The sequence below is a fragment of the Scomber japonicus genome, chromosome 3 (genome assembly GCF_027409825.1).
Source record: "Scomber japonicus isolate fScoJap1 chromosome 3, fScoJap1.pri, whole genome shotgun sequence".
NCBI classification, from domain to species: domain Eukaryota; kingdom Metazoa; phylum Chordata; class Actinopteri; order Scombriformes; family Scombridae; genus Scomber; species Scomber japonicus.
Window position 1 is genome coordinate 26,369,020 of NC_070580.1, and position 13,756 is coordinate 26,382,775.

At 38.1% G+C, this 13,756-nt stretch overlaps 1 protein-coding gene across 1 annotated transcript; it reads left to right on the plus strand.

Annotated features, from left to right (window-relative positions):
- Positions 1–28: 28 nt before the first annotated feature.
- On the plus strand, positions 29–13,390 carry rab22a (RAB22A, member RAS oncogene family). The gene is made up of 7 exons (XM_053316188.1): positions 29–653; positions 2,902–2,981; positions 4,366–4,447; positions 8,007–8,078; positions 8,857–8,963; positions 9,508–9,617; positions 10,196–13,390. Exons 1-7 carry the CDS (start codon positions 618–620, stop codon positions 10,288–10,290), a joined length of 582 nt encoding a protein of 193 aa, XP_053172163.1. The 5' UTR covers positions 29–617; the 3' UTR covers positions 10,291–13,390.
- Positions 13,391–13,756: the final 366 nt, after the last annotated feature.

A 13,756-nucleotide genomic window follows, 5' to 3' on the forward strand; every position in this document is an offset into this window, starting at 1 on the left:
TATAAATATATTTTATTTTTTAGTTTATCCTCTCATCATAACTCTGAATTAATAACCCAGCCTGTGTGCTTTGTGTGTCTGCAAATAGAAAAACACACACTCATGGAGGGAGAGAGGGAGAGAGAGAGAGAGAGAGAGAGAGAGAGAGAGAGCTAGAGCGAGAGCGAGAGAGAGAGAGAGAGAGTGTGTGTGTGTGTGTGTGTGTGTGTGTGTGTGTGTGTGTGTGTGCGCGTGCGCGCGCGTCTGTGTGTGTGTGTGCCTGTGCGTGTGTGTCCCTGTGTCACGTGATCGGCTGCCGTAGTTCAAGATGGAGACTGTTGAATTTGGAGGCTTCACTGTTAGCTAGCTGGTTGTTTACTATAATCACAAAATATGGAAAATACGACGAGCAACAGGACGTTTTAAAGCTTGTCGTAAGAGCTGTTTTACTAAAACCTGGATGAGTGTGTGTGTGTGTGAGTGTGTGTGTGGCAGCTTTTGATACAGCGATTAAGTAAAAGGTGTTTGTAAACACACACAAGAGAGACAGCACCACCTGAAGATTATTTAAGTACTAAGAGGCAAGACTGTCAATGGTCTTCATCACTAACTCATTTTGAGAGAGATAGGGGATCAATATGGCGCTGAGAGAGTTAAAAGTTTGTCTCCTTGGGGTAAGTCTGCATCAATTTTCCACACTGTACTGAAGTCATACCTGTAGCATTAAAATGAGCCACAGTAATTAGACCTGCCTGCATCCTGACTGACAGGTATGTTAGCATTCATGTGTTCACATCTGCAATCAAGTAGGTGTCGACTCAGATGTGTCAAATAACGTTAATGCCTTATAATGAGCCTTATAATGCTCCTATACACCAGGTTCCTGTTTGACAGCTCTGTTTACATTAATCTGCAGCTCCATTAAAATGGAGCTGATGTTGTTTCATCTTCTACTTTTCTGTCTTCTGTCATCTGTCTTTTCTATATATTAAAATGTAAAAAACTACCACATGAGCAAAATTCATGTATGTCTAAACTGCATGTAACTACACCCTGCAGCAATTAGTCGTTTAATCGATAGGTTGTCAGCATTAGTTGTCATTTTTAGCCACATTCTCTGATTCAAGCTTCTCAAATGTGAATATTTTTCTTGTTTTATGTAGTCCTCTGTGACAATAAGCTTAAATATCTTTGGGCTGTGGACAAAACTGTCAATGGTCTTCATCACAAACTCATATTGAGAGATAGGGGATCAATATGCCGCAGCAGTCAAGTCGGTGTCGACTCAAATATGTCATCCTCAAATAACGTTAATACCTTATAATGGGCCGTGTAATGCTCCTATACATCAGATTCCTGTTTGACAGCTCTGTTTACATTAATCTGCTGCTCCATCAAATTGGAGTCGATGTTGTATCATTCTCAAATAACATTTTTTCTTTTCTGCATTTTAAATGTAAGAAATCAGCCACATGAGCAAAATTCATGTTTGTCTAAACTGTATATAACAGCTGCAGCAATTAGTCTAATTAATTGATTAGTTGTCAACATAAGTTGTCATTTTCAGCCAGGTTAATGTGAATATTTTGTGGTTTCTTTAGTCCTCTATTATAATAATAAACTTGGATATCTTTGGGTTGTGGACAAAGCTGGACATCTGATGACATCATCTTGGGCTGTAGGGAACAGTAATCAACCATGACCAAACAGCAAATCAATAAATTGAGAAAATAATCAACATATTAATCAATAAAGGAAATAATTCTTAGCTGCAGTCTATAACAGTACATAAGACATGCTTGTCTCTATCATTATGTAATTAATATATTCCTGAAGTAACATCACCTCTAATTGTTGTAACTTAACATTTCCTCCTCTCCATCATCTACTAATGACATTACAACAAAGCTGAAACAATGAGTTGATTTATTGAATTAGCAACAGTTGATTAACTGTCATTTATTAAGCAAAAACCGTTGTCACTGTGGATAATCTTCTTTTCTATTTTCTATTATTGTAAACTTGGTATCTTTAGGTTTGGGACTGTTCATCTGACCAAACAAACCATTTGAAATTGTCAGCTTGAGCTCTGGTAAAGTTGCTCTGGACATTATTTTACATCATTTTACAGACAAATGGTTACAGATTAACCTGTAATGAAAATCAGTAATGGAAGTAATCATTAGTTGCAATTTTCCTGTTGTAAATATCTCAAATAACATTACTGGTCTCTGCTGCAGCCACTATTTAATAACACAATACATCACAGAAACATCATTCATTTATATCTAGATTATATATAGGGCTGAAACAATTCACTGATTAATTGGTTAGTTGATCGACAGAGAAATAAACCGCAACTGTTTTGGTAATCGACTAATCGTTTCAAACCTTTTTAAAAGCAAAGAAATGTCAAATATTCTGTAGTTTTAGCCCCTCCATTGTGAGGATTTGCTGCGTTACTCTGTTACATATCATATAAATTAAACATCTTTGGGTTTGGGACTGTTGGTCTGACAAAACGAGAAACAACGTACTAAAGTTGATTATCAAATAAAATAATTAGTAACTGGTAATGAAGATAATTGGTAGGTGTAACCCTACATACAACAATAGCAAAAGTCTTTTTCTCTATCAGCATCTCATTAATATATTCCTGAATTAACCTTCTTCTCAATCTCCTCTTCTTCACCATCAACTATTAAAAAAACCAAAAAAAACAGTGTAAGTTTGATGTCTCATGCTTGTTTATATCTGTTCGGTTACAAGCCTGGAAGAAGAGCAGGAAGGAAGAAGAGGCCACTAAAAAGCAATACTGTCTAGGCATCCTTCCAGAGAATTAGTGTTTTTCATTGTGATTGTATTTCTAGTTATTGTCTCTGACCATGTTTGGTAAGCATCGTCTTTATTTTGTCTCTGCAGGACACTGGCGTTGGAAAGTCGAGTATTGTTTGGAGATTTGTGGAGGACAGCTTTGACCCAAACATCAACCCAACAATTGGGTATGTTCCTGTCATCTCTGATGCAAGAGGCTCCAGTCTGTAAATAACGTTATGGATTAAAGCTACCCTTACCTTTGTTACATTTTTACACATTTTTTTGTTTAGGTTAAAATGCTATTAATAAAGTAATGGCACTCTAAAATGTTAGAGATCCACCAGGCATAGAAACTCATCATTATTCCATCCTCATAATATTCTGTGAAAACTCTGACCAATCATATCATTCGGTCCGAATGATATGATTGGCTGAGCGACCTGCCTGTTTCCCCCTTCTGCATTACGTAATCGCGCACTTATCTTTCGTGGGTCCACGGCATTATAATACATCCATGATACACGGAGATAGCCGTAAACAGACAGTAGCGACTGACAATGACTGACAAAAGCGGGCCACATCTTCCACTTCCAACCACTTGGGGAAAAAAAAAACTGGTGGTGGAGGGGAAGGTAATGCGGTGGGACATAGGAGGGAGGAGGGGTTGTTGCTGTTCACGTTTTTTCAAAGTGCTGTGTGAAATGCAAGAAAGGTAAGAGTTGCTTTAATAAATACCAAATAGATCTGAAAGAATGAGGAATAAGATGATAAGAAGATAAGAAATAAGCTTCTCAAATGTGAAGAGTAAACGGATGAAAGGACTGCACTTAGATAGCACCTTTCTAGTCTTTTAATGACTCAGAGTGTTTTACTATGCATGTTAACATTCACCCATTCACCCACACGTTCATACGTTGATGTCAAGGCTCATGCCCTAGCAAGATACCAACCCCTCATCAGGATGTAATCTAATCTAAAGACCATTCACACACTGATGACTGTGGAGGAGCCAGGGATCGAACCACCCATTGTCCGCATAGTGGAAGACACATTCTTCCTCCTGAGACACATGAATATCTTTGTGTTTTGTACTGCTGGTCTGTCGACATTTTAAAGACCATACAGTTAATCAATAAATATAAAAAAAATGATTGGCTGACTTATCAGAATGAAAGTTGATCATTTGCTGCTCTAATTCAATATAGATAATTCGTAATTGAATTCATTTACTTTATCAAATAAAGCTGTGCTGGTTTCATCCTCATAACAGACTCATTCTCTGTTTCATAACATTATAAATGAAAAAAATAAACAGTTCTTTTTGGACAAGGCTCAACTCAAATAAACAATTTTAAGACATCACTTAAGGCCCAGTTCACTTGTGACAAGAATTTGTTGTAATTTTTTACATTTTTTAGTCGAAACTATTCTCTAACTCTTTTACATTTGAGATGTTGTGTTTTTTATATGAGATATGAAGTTAAGATGTGTGTTTTTCTCATTGTCCCAATATGTTGAAAATAATTTTTGGGTAATTGCGTTGATCTTAAAGTAATTTCTCTTCACCAGGGCATCCTTCATGACCAAGACAGTGCAATACCAAAACGAGCTTCATAAGTTCCTGATCTGGGACACGGCGGGACAGGAGCGGGTTAGTAACATCCTCTGAGGTATTGGCCTCAGCTTTGTTTTAAATGGATTGCTGCATCGCAAGTCCTGAGCAGGATCCACATGTGTTTTGGCGCACCGTTTTCATATTGTAATCAATCTGCTTGACTTGGTTTATTAAGAAGTCTGGTCATTCTTCTCATGTGGTTTTAAAGGCACTAAGAGAGCTACCTACTTGCATAGCACTCCCTGAATGACCCTCAGAGAAACTGAGCAGTGCAGTTATTCATTACTTCTGACAGGGGGCAACATTTACCTTTCTATAGGTGGAGTTCGGCCCCCTAACCAGTAATCAGCCTGTTGTAGTGCTCTTGCTTTAGGAGTTTAACTGACATGTGTGATGTGACAGATTTGCATTTTTTGTGTCCTTATGTGTCATCTGTCTAGTAGAAAACATCTGGGAGTCTCTTATGAGTTATCCTTTTTGTGACCTTTACTCTTTGTCCAGCCTCTCCTTTCTGCCTCTCTCCTTCTTACTCATAGCATTCTTACATTTTAAGACGCAAAAAAAGGAGTGCCATTGCTTTCCTTTTGTGGTATTCTTAAGGTGTGTACACCTGTTAAAGGCATTTATCAGCAGGTATCATGTCCAGTGTTTAGGTGCGACTGTTATCTCAGTTCCTGTGTGTCAGTAGGTAGGTATCGTATTTGAATGTTGCCCACACACATTTTAGGACATAAAACATGCTTACAGATGACACTGATACAGGAAACAGGATACATTTTGGGTGTTTAAGTCCAATTTTAGCATTTGAGCCTGTCCAAACAACGCCAAGCCCCAGGCAGTAGCGTAGGGAACTGCTTTCGCTTTTGACTCAGATCCTGAATCCCACATTTTCTCTGTGTAAGCACTCCACATCACTTCCCTTTTTTCTGTGCATGCCCTTCTCCTTTTCTCACACAAAATCCCCTGCTGCTGCAATGGTTTATTCCTGCTGCTGTCCTCTCCAGAGAGGTGAGATAAGATGCTGTTTGTCCTTTTATCATCCTCCCCGCCCCTCCTCCCAAGGGGCCTCAGCTTCTTCGCGCCATTGAAGGGACATCAATGCTGCCCTGTTTAAGATAAGATGAAACCCAAGCTGTCCCAGTGGCGTGTGCTGCTACTGTGTCTTATCTGAGAGTCACTGCCACTCCACATCACAGTGCTCCCTTTCTTTCTTTAAGTCTCCCCTTTTGTGTTTTCTTCTGTGCAATATCTCTTTTCATTTTCTGTTCGAACAAACTCTTTTCCTGTAATTTCTTTGTGTTTATTCACATCCTTTTCCACCTTTAAAAAAAAAAAAAAAAAATCCCACAATTCTTTTCACTCCCATGTAAGCTTCTCAGTTTCCCAAGTGGTTCACATCTGTGAGTGAGAAAGTAGCAGCATTCCTTTGGTAGGTTTTGTGTGTGTGTGTGTGTGTGTGTGTGTGTGTGTGTGTGTGTGTGTGTGTGTGTGTGTGTGTGTGTGTGTGTGTGTGTGTGTGTGTGTGTGTGTGTCTGTGTGTGTGTGTCTGTGTGTGTACATATTCATACAAAGCTGCTGTGGTATTTTGAAGCCTTTCATGGCTTGTTTTCTAACCTCTGTGGAGATCTGAACTATCAAAATCTGTTGAGTTGAGAAAGGGGAAAACAGAGTCAGCCAATGCACATGGAGGAAGAAACAAGGAAGGAGAGCTCTGTGACATCCACAACTCATATCTCTAGACCAGATGAGGCCTTATGAGTACATCTGAGCCCAGCTGTCAACAGCCCATCCAGGCCTCCTCATCTGACTTTTCCTTCTCACAGAAAACAAGCAAGAGGAACCTTGCATCCTACTTGCATTGAAGAGATCCTTTCATTATGCACCCAACTTGTGGTTTTGCCAATTATTAAACACTCCAAGCATCACTGAGGCTGTTCTCCTGGCCACTGTGTGGCCAGACGTCTGGCCTCGCTGTGATTGCTCTTTGGGTTAAGGCAGAGATAGACCACACAGGACTGGCGGTGGTGCAGCCCAACACTAGCCAATGAAAAAGACAGCATTCTCCTCAGTGCCTCTGCCAAATATCCCAAGTTGGATTCCCATCGGTGGACTTGGGGCCAGTAACAACTATAATTATGTGGAATGTGTGCTTTCCTGAGGTAACAGTGTCACTCCAAGATGGATAGTTTATTCCATCATATTGTAAAGGAAAATAGAATTGGCGGGAAGGCAGGGTCATTACAAGTGAAGGTCTTTTTGAGACACGGCTGTTTCTTTTAATATAAATATCATTAGTTAATATATGGCACATGGGTTTTATTAGTCAGTTAATTTCTCAAATGAGAAACAAAAGCCCCAGTCCAGCTTGTATTGCAAGAAGGCTTGAAGAGTCTCCAAGGATAGGAGTTGTAGATGGAAAATAATCCTTTCAGAAACTTTTAAATCTTGAATTATACAGTACAGCAAGTTTTGTTAAACATTTACAGCTTCACAATTCTTTTCAATAGTGTTGAGATCAAGAGCTAATAGTCCATATTTATTTCAGCAAATGATTAAAAGTGTGATTCAAATAAAAGAAATGGCCTCATACTCCACTTGTGTATGAGTTGTTGATGACTTTATGACTTAAATTCTGGTAAAGGAATAAGAAAGGATTTTTTTTATTTCTGTTGCTTTGCTTTCAATTGTCTTTATAAGGTGTTGACAAAACTCCCTGGATGTTTGGGCAGCTCAGATACTTTTAGTGATGTTATAGTTGGGTTTAGTCTCATCGTTCCCTTCAGACTGAGAGAAAAAACAATACGTTTTCAAATATTATGGCAGCAGACTAATTGTTGAAGCCAGGCTTCAGTGTACATAGGAAACTACTTTACCAGAAAAATACCAAAACAAAAAGTTGAAACCCCTGCCTCCCAGCAATGGATTTAGAAATTTTACACATGCTGTTTTGATTACGCTGGGCTTTGTGATGTATTGAGTTAAGATCAAATGTAAAGTCTTCCATAAATATCACAACGCTAACAGCTTTTGACACATTCTGCTCATCTTTCTCTTGATGGCTACCACATGTGTGAGGTCTTGGTGGAAAGACTCGCTATACTTCCATTTTAAATAAAGCCGTGTGGCTTATACTGTAGGCCCAGAAAACTGAGCCTTTGGTTTTGTAAAATGGTTCTTGGTGGGATTTTTCTTTGCTTATTTTTTTCTCTGTTTTGAGTTTGTTACAGTCGGTATTATACAGCCTAAAGAAACATACAGTGACGTAGTCACCATATGTCTGTGCCCATGTAATGGATTGGCCATAGCCTATGAAAAGCCTTGTTAGTCTATGATTGTACAATTAAACATCAATGATATTTTAAATAGCCTTTTCATATCCAGAAATGAAAAACTGGAAGGAAATCAAATATAAGTCTGCATTGGTTGATCATCATGTTCAGTTTCTTGCGGTTTTTAAAGCTATATGCTGCCTTAATGATTTCAGTAGATCATACTGGTCCAACAGTGGACGTCCCTTTTTATTTGAAGGATTGATACATGCATTATTATTATTATCACTGCTTACCCATACCCATCCTTTCTCTTCTTCCTACAGTTTCGAGCTCTGGCACCGATGTACTACAGAGGTTCAGCGGCAGCCATCATTGTTTATGACATCACAAAAGAGGTATTGTTTACTTTGCTGCTCAATCAATAATCCCAATATTTAGTGTATAGATCTGTTTTCTTTCCTGAAGTTTTCATTTATGTGTGTATTAAAGGCATAATTTTACATTTTTGGAAATAAGCTCATTCACTTTCTCACAAAGTGTTTATATGAGAAGAGCAATAAAATATACAATCCAATCCAACTTTATTTGTTAAGCACTTTAAAACAACCACAGTGAACCAAAGTGCTGTACAGAAGAAAAAAATATGAATATAAAAAATATGAAGCCTCAACCAGCAGCTGGTTAGCTTAGCTAAGCATAAAGACTGGAAACAGGGAAAAACAGCTAACCCAAAGTTGCCCAAAGTTAACAAAATCTGCCTACCATCACCTTTTATCACCTCACTAATTTAGTTCACCATTGCACAGCAGCTTATGGGCTGGACCAGGCACAGTAACTTCCTGGAGTATCAGCTGGTTGCCTGTTGACTGCCCCCAGTACATAAATAGCAAATTGTCGTGTTTACACTACAGGAATTAAACAAACAAGATATAATATGTTATTTATAAAGGTTTAGAGCCAGTCTAGCTGTTCGCCTTTAGCTTAGTCTTTATGCTAAGCTAAGCTAATTGTGTGCTGGCTCCAACTTCATATTTATCATAAAAATGTGAGAGTGGCATCAGTCTTTTCATCTAACTCCCAGCAAGAAAGTGTTAAACTATTCCTTTAAACTTTCACAGTATGTGCTTGTCAGCTTGTTGTTTAATGTTGCCTATGTGTTACGTGTATCATTAGGAGTCCTTCCAGACACTGAAGAACTGGGTGAAGGAGCTACGACAGCACGGCCCTCCTAATATAGTTGTAGCCATTGCTGGCAACAAATGTGACCTGTCAGATGCAAGGTGAGCCCTAATTGCAGATCCTTTGTATGCAGTATGATGATGCTTCCTTGTTTATAACTTGAGATTTATGATGGGACTTTTTGTTTTAGAAATTGTAATAACTGTAAAAAATGGACTCTTTGCACATTTATCCTGTTTTGAAAACGTGGGCTCTCTTACTAATAGTCTGTGTAATTGGTCTATTGCAGAAGATTAGGTGTTCAGACTTACACTCATCTTTAATTTTGGTCACCTTTACAATTATAGCTATTAAGTTCTGTAGAGTTGATTAAAATAACTCCTTGCAGTACTTATCATTTACTCATTTATATTCTTAGGAGCTGTTGTACAATTTCTGGTTACAGTCCTGCACCTTCCACAAAAATGAAAAAATCTACCAGACTCGGATATCTGTTCCTTGTTTGTAATGAGAACATCCACAATATGGGCCAATCTCCCATATGGCAACTGTAGAGAGACATTTAATGGTTTTCAGGTCATGCATGAAATTGGACAATCTGTGTGCATATTGGAACATAAGTATTTAGACTTCTTGTATTTACAGGGAAGTCCCGGAGAAGGATGCCAAGGACTATGCTGATTCCATCCATGCCATCTTTGTAGAAAGCAGTGCCAAGAATGCCATTAACATCAACGAGGTGTTTATAGAGATAAGTAAGTGTGTATCTTGAGCCTTTTGGTGCTGTTGGCCTGCACATCCTCAGGTTCCTATTGAGCTAAAGTTTCCTTTGACAAATTAAACAATATACAGAATTAACATAATTGTCCTTTTACAATGTGTTTTAAATCTGGTATGTTTCGAACAATATTTCCAGTGACAGGTATGCTGTAGTTTCAAAATGTTTCAATTATCATTTTTTCAGTGTGTGAATCAAATGTCTTACAATGATGAGCTGGTTTAGGGTAAGCTACAGGTAATGCCAGGTTGGAAATAAGGCAGAATTAACTTTATCATGGCATCTGTTACATTTTATGTGAGTAACTTTTTTTAGTACATTTTTGTTCCCATTCTAGTTCACAGGAAAATACTGAATACTTTGTTTGTGTAATCTGACTGCAGCTTCAGTATTAATGTCAGTTACTAGTATGTAGCACTGCCATGAAGAAGAAGACAAAACTTTATTTACACATCCGCAGGTCTATATCAAACATGGTGTCATTTTCAAATAAAAATGTATGTGGTAATGAAAGAGAGAAGGTAGGCTGAATGCTATGTAAATGTCTCCTCACAGGTAAGCGCATCCCTGTTGTAGACGCAGCAGGAACTTCAGGAAAAGGTTTCAAACTGGGACGGCAAGCCTCAGAGTCTCGCAGGACGTGCTGCTGATGATGCCGGTGATTATCCCCACGTGACCTGTGACCTGTGACCTGACCTTTGCTTACCTTGCTTCAACTTACAGCTCCCACACTCTTGTCAAACACCCTGCCATCAACGACACCCAGGTGAAACTGTGTCACTCTGATGACCTTAGCAAATGCATTTTTGCGGCACTCAACGACAACAAATCATCATGTCAGAGAGAAATAGTTCAACTGACCACTGACCACAAAATACTTGCATCAATACATTGATGGTGTTAGTGACATACGACTTTACTGGCTTCTACAATGGACATCAGCCTCTGTCTGGTGTATCGTAGGTTGGATAAGAACTTACTGATTCATGGATTCAGGAGTCATGTGTACAGTACTTGTAAATTTGTACATGTACTTTTTCTTTTTTTTCACCCAAAAGATAAAATGAAAATGGGTTTCAATCTCACCAAATGATTTTGATAGTGCGTAAGTTATTGCCGTTTGGTTTTTTTTTTGTTTCCCAACTTCTTGAAGAATCCATTCTTACAGTTCAAGTGTAATATCACTAATATGTCGTCATTAGATTTGATGAATATGAGGTTATTTATCAGCGTTTGCTCAAAGGATATCGGGAGGGATGTTTGTCGTTTCCAGTCACACTCAAGTAGGACTGTGCATGCTAAATAAAAACATTATTATTGTGTGATTGTTGTTTTCATCAAGATATTAATCAAGGGAAATTACAAAATGGGCGTCTTGATGTAAACCACAATCACACCATTACAGATGCAGAAATGAAAGGTGTGTGGCAGCCTGCTTCCTCTTATATATTGTTGTTATTATCTCTTTAGCTTGTAAAGATATTTTGATTATTTCATCCTGAGAATGATAACAAATTAAGGAAAATATTTGTTATTTTAACGTCCACATCTCACAGTGATGGCACTTAAAATGCTGACTCTGTTTATAGTCTCCATGTTTATTTTATGTTAACGGTTCCAGCTGCTCGTGTATGTTCCATGTTTCCACTTGTAACTGCAATAACATACTAACAGGATCCTGTATATGAAGTGCCCCATAGTGCACAGAATATCCTGTTAGTTGTTTCACAATATTACTTGTGCTTTATTTTTCTCTAATCCCATCTTAACTGTTTTCTGGCTAGGCCGGCTGTCTTTAATCCTTTGCTGCTACTTTAAAACAGTTTTACAGGGGAGTCTGAATTTGTGAGATATTGCCAAATTCTTTAATTGTCCTATAAACATTTTTCATCTTTCCTTTTTTTTTTTTCTTCATGTAATCGGCCCTGGCTCACACGTCCAACGTTGTTTTACTACCTGGCCTACGATAAAAACAATGAGATCTGGAAACTAGACCTCATTCAGTGGAAACTCTTAAGTTCTTGAGAGCTTAACTTGGCCCTTAGTGAGGGGGTTATAGGTGCAGAATCAGACGTGGCACTGTGTCGACATGCTGACCCTTTAATGAACCTTAGTCTCCATTCTGCTCTCAATTACTATATGTGCTTTGTTCCAGGATCTGCTTTCTGATTTTCCTTTCTCTCACTTCTTTTGCCTCATTCCTCTAAACACCAGGCACTTACTGTCGGGCTGGTTTATATGGGACAGTATAAAGCAGCTTTCACAGAGCCCTTTCATCACCTCTTACATTCAAGAAAATCATTATCGCTTTGCGATCCTGTGTGCTTAATCTCTGTAGATTAATTTTTTGGCCTAATTGAACTTCAGTTGTCTGATGAGCCCCTGTCGATTTATTAATTCTGTGTAATGTCATGTTTGTTTGTACCTCTTGAGCCCTTACAGCCACAAAACCTCTTTACAAAGTTGCCAAAAAATCAGCGATGTGGGCTTAATTAGACTGCATTTACAAATATGGATTTTGTGCTTTTCTCTTCATACATGAACTTTATTTGCCTTTAAAAAAAACTTTCAATGTATCTGTTACTGACAAGTTGTGTACTGCCTATATATTGCTGCCTTTTGTTTTTTTCAGGATTTTCCTAATGAGTGCAATAGTTGTTGTTATGACAAAGGTAAAATGTGACCTAATCCAATAAAATCCGTCAGAGTGAAACGTTCGCACAGTAGAGCAACACTCAAAAATGTGCAAAAATGTGATCTCATTCCCTCAGTTTCCGACAGATGGTAATGACAGGTTTACATTTTATGCTGATTTGATGACAGTTCCGCTCATACATAGTTGATCAAATGAGTAGTGTGAGGGGGCCAAGCAAATGCCTTGAAAACCAGAGCGGCATCCCAAACATGCATTTTTGGTGCACTCGGCTGTCTTCAATTAGTCACCCTGCACTACATCATAATGTTAATTCCACCTCGTATTTACTATAGCTTCAGCAATTATAATAAAAAAGGGAATAATTCTGGTACTTTGAAAGCTGCACTTTGACTTACTGTTTGTATTAATTGGCCCATATCACCAACACCCTGTCTGCAGTCTGTTACTATCTCTGTGAACTTGATGATGAATATTCTTGTAAATGCGTCAGAATTCGTAATGTCCCTTTTGATGTTTTTTTTTAGGTTTTGACCGTTTGCGCAGTTCTTATTGATATGAAGAACATGGTGCCAAATTATGTCAAAGTTATTTTACTACACCATGCATAATTAACCTTTTTTTATATCTTTGATGTAATATAATGATTTAAAGTGCAAATCACGTAACTGCTTTAAAATGTTTGAAGTTAAATAATGAAGGCTGGCTTGACACTTTTTTTGTTTTTTTCTTGCCTAATTTGCAAACCGGAGGCATGGATAGAAGTTGTGTGCCAGTTTTGCATTGAAAAATACCAATAGTCTTGGGCTGGCCCTGGGAATGTGATGAATCTATATTATGTATATTTTTCAGTGTAGATACATACCATCAAATTGCACACAAATTAACAATATTCTATTCTAAGCCAGTTGTGTGACCACAATAGACCTCTACACTATTTGCAGTAATATCATCAGCACTGTAGTTACCATATTTAGCTTTTTACTATGTTTCATATTGATTGTAACAAAATGCCTGAGACACTTGTTTGCAGTGTACTTCCAAATCTGTAAAAGGGAATTGTCAATTTGTTTACTAATAAAAGATTGACAAAATATCTTCTCTCCTGTTCGGTGTGTGTGTGTGTGTGTGTGTGTGTTTGTGTGTGTTTGTGTGTGTGTGTATGAGCACACGTCTTTCTATCTTAGGGAACCAATTTCAGTTAAAAACCAGCATTGTGAGGACATTTCCGTGTTGTGAGGACATTCCTGACACCTTCAAAGTGTAGGTCCAACTTATGATAAGGATTGAGTTTAGACATTTAGTTGTGGTTGTTAAGGTTATGTTTAGGGGTTAGGGGGAATGCATTATGTCAGTGAATGTCCTCACAAGGATATAAAGACAAATGTGTGTGGATGTGTGCGCTATAGTTTTTCACTTTGTAGTGTTATGCTCAAGAGAGATGTGCACATTAATTTGGTCCT

Excerpts from the sequence above, each read along its gene's own strand:
- rab22a (XM_053316188.1), top strand. The coding sequence starts at position 618 with ATGGCGCTGAGAGAGTTAAAAGTTTGTCTCCTTGGG. Across the intron at positions 654-2,901 it reads TAAAAGTTTGTCTCCTTGGG|GACACTGGCGTTGGAAAGTC; the intron begins GTAAGTCTGCAT and ends TTGTCTCTGCAG. Across the intron at positions 8,079-8,856 it reads TTTATGACATCACAAAAGAG|GAGTCCTTCCAGACACTGAA; the intron begins GTATTGTTTACT and ends GTGTATCATTAG.